Here is an 11,004-nt window from a genome sequence, read left to right as displayed (position 1 = left end):
TCTTTTATATGTTGAGGCATCTTTTGGGTATATGCCCAAGAGAGGTATAGCTGGTTCCTCAGGCAGTTCAATGTCCAATTTTCTGAGGAACCTCCAGACTGATTTCCAGAATGGTTTTACCAGTCTGCAATCCCACCAACAATGGAGGAGTGTTCCTCTTTGAAGAATTGGATTGGTATTTTGATGGGGATTGCATTGAATCTGTAGATTGCTTTTGGTAAAATGGCCATTTTTACTATATTAATCCTGCCAATCCATGATCATGGGAGATCTTTCCATCTTCTGAGGTCTTCTTCAATTTCTTTGTGTCCCTGTAGTGTAATTTCATGAGTTCTTTGTATATTTTGCATATAAGGCCTCTATCAGTTGTAGGATTGGTAAATATCTTTTCCCAATCTGTTGGTTGCCGTTTTGCCGTAACAACCATGTCCTTTGCCTTACAGAAGCTTTGCAGTTTTATGAGATCCCATTCGTCCATTCTTCATCTTAGAGCATAAGCCATTGGTGTTTTGTTCAGGAAATTTTCTCCAGTGCCCATGTCTTCGAGATTCTTCCCCACTTTTTCTTCTGTTAGTTTTAATGTATCTGGTTTGATGTGGAGGTCCTTGATCCACTTGGACTTAAGTTTGGTACAGTGTGATAAGAATGGATCGATCTGTATTCTTCTACATGCTGACCTCCAGTTTAACCAGCACTATTTGCTGAAAATGCTACCTTTTTTCCCACTGGATGGTTTTGGCTTCTTTGTCAAAATGACCATAGGTGTGTGGGGTCATTTCTGGGTCTTCAATTCTATTCCACTGGTCTATCTATCTGTCTCTGTTCCAATACCATGCAATTTTTATCACTATTGCTCTGTAATACTGCTTGAGTTCAGGGATAGTGATTCCCCCAGAAGTCCTTTTATTGTTGAGGATAGTTTTATCTATCCTGGGATTTTGTTATTCCAGACGAATTTGCAAATTTTTCTAACTCTCTGAAGAATTGGATTGGAATTTTGATGGGGATCGTGTTGACTCTGTAGATCGTTTTTGCTAAAATGGCCATTTTTTACTATATTAATCCTGCCAATCCATGATCATGGGAGATCTTTCCATCTTTTGAGATCTTCTCCAATTTCTTTCTTCAGAGGCTTGACGTTCTTATCATAGAGATCTTTCAGTTGCTTGTTTAACCTAACACCGAGGTATTTTATATTATTTGGGACTATTATGAAGGGTGTCATTTTCCTAATTTCTTTCTTGGCTTGTTTCTCTTTTGTGTAGAAGAAGGCTACTGATTCATTTGAGTTAATTTTATACCCAGCCACTTTGCTGAAGGTGTTTATCAGGTTTAGTAGTTCTCTGGTGGAACTTTTGGGATCACTTAAGTATACAATCATGTCGTGTGCAAATAGTGATGTTTTGACTTCTTCCTTTCCAATCTGTATTCCTTTGATCTCCTTTTGTTGTCTGATTGCTCTGGCTAGGACGTTGAGAACTATATTGAATAAGTAGGGAGAACGTGGACAGCCTAGTCTATTTCCTGATTTTAGTGGGATTGCTTCAAATTTCTCTCAAATTGCTTCAAATTAAATCTTAGTTTAATATTACCTACTTGTTTGCTGTATATGGCTTTTACTATCTTTAGCTATGGTCCATGAATTCCTGTTCTTTCCAGGGCTTTTATCATGAAGGGGTGTTGAATTTTGTCAAATGCTTTCTCAGCATCTAATGAAATGATCATGTGGTTTTGTTCTTTCAGTTTGTTCATATAGCGGTTTATGTTGATGGTTTTCTGTATATTTAATCATCCCTGCATCCCTGGAATGAAGCCTACTTTATCATGATGGATGATTGTTTTTACATGCTCTTGGATTCGGTTTGCAAGAATTTCATTGAGTGTCTTTGCGTCGATAATACTACAGGAAATTGGTCTGAAGTTCTATTTCTTTGTTGGGTCTTTTCCTGGTTTAGGTGCAAGAGTAATTGTGGCTTCATGGAAGGAATTCGGTAGCGCTCCATCTGTTTCAATTTTGTGGAATCCTTTGGATAGTATTAGTGTGAGGTCTTCTATGAAGGTCTGATAGGATTATGCACTGAACCCGTCTGGACCTGGGCTCTTTTTTGTTGGGAGATCTTCAATGACTGCTTTTATTTCTTTAGGGTTTATGGGGCTGTTTAAATGGTTTATTTGTTCCTGATTTAACTTCAGTACCTGGTATCTGTCTAGAAAATTGTCCATTTCCTGCAGATTTTCAAGTTTTGTTGAATATAGGCTTTTGTAGTGGGATCTGATGATTTTTTGAATTTCCTCTGATTCTGTAGTTATGTCTCCCTTTTCTAATTTGGACACACTCTCTGTGTCCTCTGGTTAGTTGGGCTAAGGGTTCATCTATCTTGTTGATTTTCTCAAAGAACCAGCTTTTGGTCCTGTTGATTCTTTGTATAGTCCTTTTTGTTTCCACTTGGTTGATTTCAGCTCTGAGTTTGATTATTTCCTGCCTTCTACTTCTCCTGGGTGTCTTTGCTTCTTTTTGTTCTAGATCTTTTAGGTGTTCTGTCAAAGTGCTGGTATATGCTCTCTCCTGTTTCTTTCTGTAGGCACTGAGAGCTATGAGTTTTCCTCTTAGCACAGCTTTCATTGTGTCCCATAAGTTTTGGTTATATTGTACATTCATTTACATTAAATTTTAAGAAGTCTTTAATTTCTTTCTTTATTTCTTCCTTGACCAGGTTATCATTGAGTAGAGCTTTATTCAACTTCCATGTATATGTGGGCATTCTTTATTTTTATTGAAGAACAGCTTTAGCCTGTGATGGTCTGATAGACACATGGGATTATTTCTATCTTTCTGTATCTGATAAGGGCTGTCTTGTGAGAAGAAGGTATATCCTTTTGTTTTAGGATAGAATGTTCTATAAAAATCTGTTAAATCCATTTGGTTCATGACTTCTCAGGAGTGTCAACCTGTCTGGGTGGTGAGCTCTCTCTCCCCCAGGGTTTGGAAGTAGGGAGCTGTGGGCCAGCATCAGTGAGCTTTGGGCCCCAGCTGGGAACCAGAAGTGCCTGGTCTCGGAGGAATTTTGCCTTTTTGTGTCCTGAGTCCACGAGGCAGGTCACTTGGAACAGAAAAGTTGTGGTTACCTCTCGTCTCCTGCCTGGAGTTGCTTCTTAGAGCCGGGTTTCAGTTCTCTCAGGATTCGTACTTTTTTTTCCTCCATCTTTATTAAATTGGGTATTTCTTATTTACATTCCAATTGTTTTTCCCTTTCCAGGTTTCCAGGCCAACATCCCCCTAACCTCTCCCTCTCCCCTTCTCTGTGGGTGTTCCCCTCCCCATCCTCTCCCCATTACTGCCCTCCCCCCAACAATCACGCTCACTGGGGGTTCAGTCTTGGCAGGACCAAGGGTTTCCCCTTCCACTGGTGCTCTTTCTAGGCTATTCAATGCTACCTATGAGGTTGAAGCCCAGGGTCAGTCCATGTATAGTCTTTGGGTAGTGGCTTAGTCCCTGGAAGCTCTGGTTGGTTGGCATTGTTGTACATATGGGGTCTCAAGCCCCTTCAAGCTCTTTTAGTCCTTTGAGGATTCATACTTTTTAATGTCAGCAAAAAATGTTGTAAATATTATGACGGAAATTGCACTGAAACCATAAACTATGCTTGGAAAGATGGTTATTTTTGTTTTATTAATTCTATCCATCATGAACATGGGATATCTTTTCATTTTTCATCATCTTTCTTTATGTCTATCTTCAGAGACTTAATGTTTTTCATTGGAGAGGTCTTTTACCTCCATGTTTATGTTGGAAGAGAATCTTGTGCTCTGTGTATTCAAATGCTTATTTCTGTGCCTCAAGATCTAGTTAAAGTGTGGACATGAGCATTGTCATGAGTTTTGAAGAATCTTCTCTATCAATGTAGGGTAAATAATACTTCCCATTTACCTTTGATTAATTAATAAAGACAGAACAGCCAATGAGTGTGTAGAAGTGATAGAAAGGCTGTATTTCTGATCCTAGGGAATGACCTGAGGGTCAAAAGCCAGGAGGAGGAGTTCGCTACAAGGTAGATGAGGGCCCAAGAGAAGAAGTGTCATGAGATATAGAAAGGACCATGAGATCACATGGAGATTGGGCATAAGGAGGATTCACCACGGGACTTCTTTAAGTAGGACATACATGAAGCCCAGTAAGCCAGGGTAAAACTCAAAGAGTTGTAGGTAATGCTGTGAATTTTAACAAAATTGGAATGAGTCCATTGGGATAACATAACAGAGGATAAAGGAATGTGAATGTCATATATGTTACCACATTTTTTTGTGGAGTAGGCCTTTGTGCTGGAAGATGTCCACAGAGATCTCTGGTCTGGCTCTGTATGGGGGTTCAGGAGAAGGGAAGAGAACTTGGGCAGGTGTTGTTCTGCCTCTGTTTCAGGCCAGGCTTAGCCAGCAGGGGACTGAGTAGCTTGCAATCGGTGCAGGAGGACTAATGGCTATGATTTCCTGAGAGCAACTCTCTTTTCCAAGCAGCAATGTTGGAAGAAGCTTTCTTATGGCAGAAGCTCTCAGATGACAGAGCGATTCTGCATTTCTAATCCTGAAAATGATTCTTTTTTGTTAATTATTGGCTATTTTCTATTTACATTTCAAATGTTATTTTATTTCCTGGTTTTCCTGGCATAAGTCCCCTATCCCACCCCTCCCCTTTTTCTATAAGGGTGTTCTCCTTCCCCAACAATCCCCCTTCCCGCCTTGCCTTCCAACCCTGACATTCCCCTACACTAGGGGTGGGGGGAAGACCACCCTTGGCAGGACCAAGGGCTTCTTCTCTCATTGTCGCCCAACAAGGCCATTCTCTCTACATATGCAGCTAGAGCCATGTGTCTGTCCATCTGTAGTCTTTGTGTAGTGGTTTAGTCCCTGGGAGCTCTGGTTGGTTGGATTGTTGTTCTTGTGGGATTGCAAGTCCCTTCACTCCCTTCAATCCTTTCTCTAACTCCTCTAACATGGATTCCATTCTCAGTTCATTGGTTTGCTCTTAGCATTTGCCTCTGTATTTTTCATGCTCTGGCTGAGCCTCTCAGGAGACAGCTATATCAGGCTCCTGTCAGGACATACTTTGTGGCTTCATCAAAATTATCCAGTTCTGGTGGCTGTACACACACACACACACACACACACACACACACACACACACACACACATATATATATATATATATATATATATATATATATATTCTATTTGGAGTGGGGTAGGCTTTGAATGGCCATTCCTTCAGTTTCTGCTTGAACCTTTGTCTCCATATTCCCTCCTATGAGTATTTTTGTTCCCCCTTTTAGGAGTAAGCATCGACACTTTGGTCTTCCTTCTTCTTGAGCTTTATGTGATCTGTGGATTATATCTTGGGTAATTCAAGTTTTTGGGCTAATATCCACTTATCAGTGAGTGCATATCATGTGTGTTTCTCAGTGATTGGCTTACCTCACTCAGGATGATATTTTCTAGTTCAGTCCATTTGTCAATGAATTTCATGGAGTCATTGTTTTTGATAGCTGTGTAGTACTCCACCGTGTAGATGCACCACATTTTCTGTATCCATTCCTCTGTTGAAGGGCATATGGGTTCTTTCCAGCTTTTGGGTATTGTAGATAAAGTAGACATAGTAGAGCATGGTCTTTGTTGTATTTTGGAATCATTTGGATATATGCCCAGGGGAGGTAAAGCTGGATCCTCAGATAGTGCAATGTTAAATTTTCTGAGGAATCTTCAGACTGATTTCCAGGGTGGTTGTACCGGTAAGTATAGTTTTTGGGTGGGCCAGTGTCTGACAGCAGGTACTTCCTATTGGTTTGGCCTGAGAGCTTGGGAAGACCTCATCTACTTATTTGGAGGTGTGGTCCTGCTTCTATGATTGATTTGTCTTGAGCCTACATTGCCTGTGGCTGCATCTTCACCTTTGGAAGAGGGGCTTGGGACATTGACCTATGTGACTGGTTTGTCTGAAACCTCTCTACAGGGATTAGTAGGGGGTTGCAGCTAGTGAGGCTTTGATCTCCTGGGAGACTGGAAATGTGTCTGCCATGCCTTTTATGGTCTCCAGGGATTTGATCTATCTCGACCAAGAATTAGGGTACTTTTCACAGACTGCTGCCCCACACTGTGTGCATGTGAGTGCTCATATGTTCCAGAGTTAGTGCTAGTGTACAGGAAAGGAGACCTGTGGCAGTCCATTCTCTCCATCTACCATGTGGACTTCCTGTACCATGCATAAGCCACTTGGCTTAGAGTCAGACACCTTAATTTACTTGCCCTGAATGTAAGTTTTTTAATGCAATTTATTTCAAGTAAGCACATAAGATGAAGTCTAGGAACTAGTAAAACTTGTCACTTGAATAAGATCCTTTGTAAATGTTCAGTTTTTGTTTTTGGGCAGGAATTATAAAAACTAAGAACCATGTTCTCATGACTGACACCTAGAAGTTTGTTAGAAACTACTTAGATGATTGCAAAGTGATTCAGTAACAACCCTGAGGCTCTCCAGTTGAGCTTCCATGAGCTAAAGAATAATCATATTTTAAGCTAAGAAAATATGTTAAATTGCAGGAAGTCCAGTAATCATCTGTCAATGTTAATGATACTCAGATATATTAATAGAGCAGTTTATTTCAAGAATTAAAAATAAGGTTGATTCTCTGTGTTTTTGGTCTCTTGTATTTGTATATTTCTAAGTTATTTATTATTGAATAAATAAGGGTTTGACTCTTTAAAGAGAAAGGAGAATAGGGAAGGGAGAAGAGAAAGTAACAACGAGACAGATGAGAGTGAAAAGTAGAAAGCAGAAGAGGAAAGGGAAGGTGAGGGAAGGCAAGTGAGAGAAGAAAGGAGGGAAAGCTGAACAGGATAGGAAAAGGGAGGCCAGAGACAGAAAGCAAGAAAAAGAGCAGAAAGGGAAGAGAAAGAAAGAGAGGGAAAAGAGGAGAAGAAGAGGAAGGAAAGGAAAATAAGAAAGAGAAAAGAGAGAAAGGGGGAAAGTGGGGGAAGGGTGGGGGGATGCAGGGTAGAGAAGAGAGTGAAGGAGACTGGAGCAAGGAAAGGGCAGAGAGAGAAAGGAATAGAAAGTACAATGGGGAGGGATAAGAAACAATTCCTCACAGACTAGAATAATGCATAAATATGCATTAAAAGAAACAGTTCACACATTATTGGCTCAGAACCACTGTTCACTCCACTCACTAGTTCAATTTGCACTATTTTTGCCACATTCATTTACAGAAATATAGACTCTGGTAATACCCATTAAAAGGCCTGGCATTGGCAAAAGACACATCAAAACTGAGTTTACAGCACAAAGGAAACTTATTTGCCCCAGAGGGACAAAAGGCAGGGAATAAGAGACAAAGACAGGAGACAAAGGACAAGGGAGAAGGGAAAAGGAGCAAGGGAGGGGAGGGGATGAAATATTTGACCAGTGGAATATAGGACTGTCTCTGGATAGAGAGGAGAACAATGTGGCCCACAGGCAATTGGCAGTTAATAAAGGGAAAATAAGAAACCCAATGTTAGGGTGAGTTGATTGGCTTTGATTGGGCATGTTAATTAGAGTGGCCAAAAGGGGGCTTTTTAAAAAAATTATTAGATATATTTCTTTACTTACATTTCAAAGGTTATTCCCCTTCCCGGTTTCACGTCCATAAATCCCCATTCCCTCCCCTCCTCCTCCCCCATATGGGTATTCCCCCTATACATCTCCCTTATTGCTCCACCCTATATTCCCCTGCACTGGGGTCATGAAATTCATAGACAAATGGAATGAACTAGATAATATTATCCTGAGTGAGGCTACTCAATCACAGAAAAACACACTTGGTATGCACTCATTGATAAGTGGATATTAGCCAAAAAGCTCAAATTATCCAAGATGCAATCCACAGACCATAGGAAGCTCAAGAAGAAGGATGACCAAAATGCAGATGTTCTCACTCCTTCATTAAAGGGGGGAAGATATCCGTAGGAGGGGATGTGGAAGCAAAGTTTAGAGCAGTGACTCAAGGAATGGCCATTCAGAGCCTGGCCCACATGTGGTCCATATGTATGTATACACACACACACACACACACACACACACACACACACACACACACACACACACAGCCACCAAAACTAGATAAGGTTGATGAAGCTAGAAAATGCATGCAGAAAGGGGGACTTTTGATTGCTGAACTTCAGTGCTTTGATAAATGGGCTGTGGTGGTCAGACTCAGGAGGAAGGTGACCAAATAAGAGAATTGACCGTGGTGGCTAGTTTTAGGAATCGAATCTAAGATTTAGCAAGGAAAAAGGAAGTGGAAAAAGCAAGGCATACAAGGGCCATGTTTGCCATAACACAGTTTAGTAGAGCCCTTCATTTACGACTGTTTCATTGTTGTTCTTTGTTTTCTATTGTTTTGTTTTTTGTTTTTCTGTATGTTATAGTACTGGATGTCCTGGAGTTTTTATTTTATGATTTGGGATCATCAGTTTTACCAATAATTAATAAAAACCTACCTTTACTCATGCTGACATATATTTCTAGTATTTGTAGAAATTGTCAAGAACTGGATAATTACTCTTATGACTTCCAATACAGCTAGCATCTAAGATTTTGAAATAAATTGTAATGGTCTCATTCCTTCTGACCTAATTTCAATACATTCTGTTATATTTCTATTATTTAATGTAAAAGATTACAAAGTTGTACTTTTAAGCCTTTTATAGAAGTATCCATAAACTTATAGAGGTGCAAGGTAATTTTCTTTTTTTAATTGAATATTTTATGTATTTACATTTCAAATGTTATCCTCTTTCCAGTTTTCCCTCTGGAATCATCCTATTTCATCCTTCCTCCTCCTGCTTCAATGAAGGAGTTCCCACTCCCACCTCACTCCTCTTGCATTTCTCTACACTGGGGAATTGAGCCTTCACAGGATCAAGGGCCTCTCCTCTGATTGATGTTAGACAATGCTATGTTCTGCTACATATGCAGCCATGCATACCTCCTTCTGTACTCTTTCATTGGTGGTTTAGCTGCTGGGAGCTCTGGGGGTGGGGTGGGGGACTGGTTGTTTGATATTGTTGTTCTTCCTGTAGGGTTGCAAAACCCTTCAGTCCTTTCTCCATCTAACTCCTCCATTGAGGGTCCCCGTGGTTCTCAGTCCAGTGTTTGGCTGTGAGCATCAGTCTCTGTATTTGTCAGGCTCTAGCAGAGCCTCTCACAAGTACTTCTTGACATCTGCAATAGTGTCTGGGTTTGGTGTCCGTATATGGGCTGGATCCTCCAGGTGTGGCAGTCTCTGGATGGCCTTTCCTTCGATCTCTCTTCCACACTTTGTCCCTGTATTTCCTTTAGACAGGAGCCATTCTAGGTTAAAAATATTAAGATGTGTGGGGGCCCCATCCCCTAAATGTGGGCATTGCCTAACCTCTGGATATGTTCTCTACAGATTCTCCCTTCCCTTTGTTGTGCATTTCAGCTAATCTCATCCCTGTTGTGTCCTGGGAGCCTCTTTCTTCCTTGGCATCTGGGACTTGCTGGTAGCTACCCCCAATTCCCCATCCCCCATTGCTACATACCTCTGTTCAAATTCCTAGCCCTCTGTATATCACCCCTCTCTCCTCACATAACTCATCCTGCTCCCCTTTCCCCTCCTCTCCCTCCTTTCTTCCTCCCAAGTCCCTCCCACCCTCTACCTCCAGTGAGTATTTTGTTCTATCTTCTAAGAAGAACAGTTTTCATGTTACAATTGTCTCTTCATTGTTCTTTTTAACACATTAATTACTTCCTTATTTCTCAGACTATAAATAAAGGGGTTCACTAAAGGAATTACTAAAGTATAAAAAATAGCAACAGGTATGTCTTTATATGCTTCATTAACTGAACTTGGACGAATATACATGTAGAGGAGAGACCCATAGAATATTGACACAGACAGAAAGTGGGATGCACAAGTAGATAAGGCTTTGCTTCTTCCCTCTTTGGACTTCATTGTGAATATAGTAAAAAGAATGTAGAAATAAGATATCAGGACTATAGTAATGGTAAAGGTTTGAATTGAACCAGAAAAGATGAGTATCATCAGTTCATTGATATAAGGATCAACACATGAAAGTCTGTATAGTGGAAGGACGTCACAAAAGAAATGCTTGATTATATGAGACCTACAGAAAGTTAACCTGAACAGGAACCCTATGTGAATTATGGAATGTATGTTTCCTGCTATGTAGGCTCCTGTGGTCATCTGAACACAGAGCTTCTTGGACATCATGGTGTGGTACTGCAGTGGGTTGCATATGGCTACATAGCGGTCATAGGCCATGGCTGCCAGAAGAAAGCAGTCTGCTGTTTCAGCAAGACAGAGGAAATAGAACTGTGCCATGCATTCACAGAGAGAGATCCTTCTGTCCACAGAAAAGAAGTTCTCTAGCATCTTGGGAGTGATGGCACAGGAGCAGCAGGAGTCCATCAGGGCCAGGTTGCCCAGAAAGATGTACATGGGTGTGTGGAGACGAGGCTCCATGTAGATCAAGGCCACCAGTCCAAGATTCCCCACCATGGTGACCAGGTAGATGGCAGAGAACACCAGGAACAGAAGTGTCTTCACACCTGGGTGATCTGAGAATCCCACCAGGATGAACTCTGTTGTTAAGGAGTAGTTGTCCTCAGTCATCTTCAGCTTCTCTGTTGACTAGTGATAAAGATGTCAGATTGCAACTATGGTCTGATCATTTTCCATTTTGCATTGTAAAGCAGACAGAGAAATTCTTTTTCAAGTTTACCCACTGTCTTTATAATGAAGGTCTGTATTTTCAAGTTTTTTTCTTAAAGGATAACTATCTTTATCTCTCAAAGTTCATTGGATTACTTGATACTTCCAGGGCACAAAAATTAATTAAAAAATGATTATTTTTCTGCAAGCGTGTAAAGACATAAAAATTCTAAATCATTCAGATTTGGTTCAGTGTCCTGGAAGAATTGTTATATAT

At 40.6% G+C, this 11,004-nt stretch overlaps 1 protein-coding gene across 1 annotated transcript; it reads right to left on the bottom strand.

The window, feature by feature from the left end:
* Window positions 1-9,758: 9,758 nt before the first annotated feature.
* On the bottom strand, window positions 9,759-10,688 carry Or5k14 (olfactory receptor family 5 subfamily K member 14). The gene is given in 1 exon segment (NM_001000047.1): window positions 9,759-10,688. A coding segment is annotated over 1 exon segment (930 nt).
* Window positions 10,689-11,004: the final 316 nt, after the last annotated feature.

The sequence above is a fragment of the Rattus norvegicus genome, chromosome 11, assembly GCF_021556685.1.
Source record: "Rattus norvegicus strain SHRSP/BbbUtx chromosome 11, alternate assembly SHRSP_T2T, whole genome shotgun sequence".
NCBI classification, from domain to species: Eukaryota; Metazoa; Chordata; class Mammalia; order Rodentia; family Muridae; genus Rattus; species Rattus norvegicus.
Note: the sequence above shows the minus strand (reverse complement) of the source record. Positions and strands in the feature narration are given on the sequence as shown.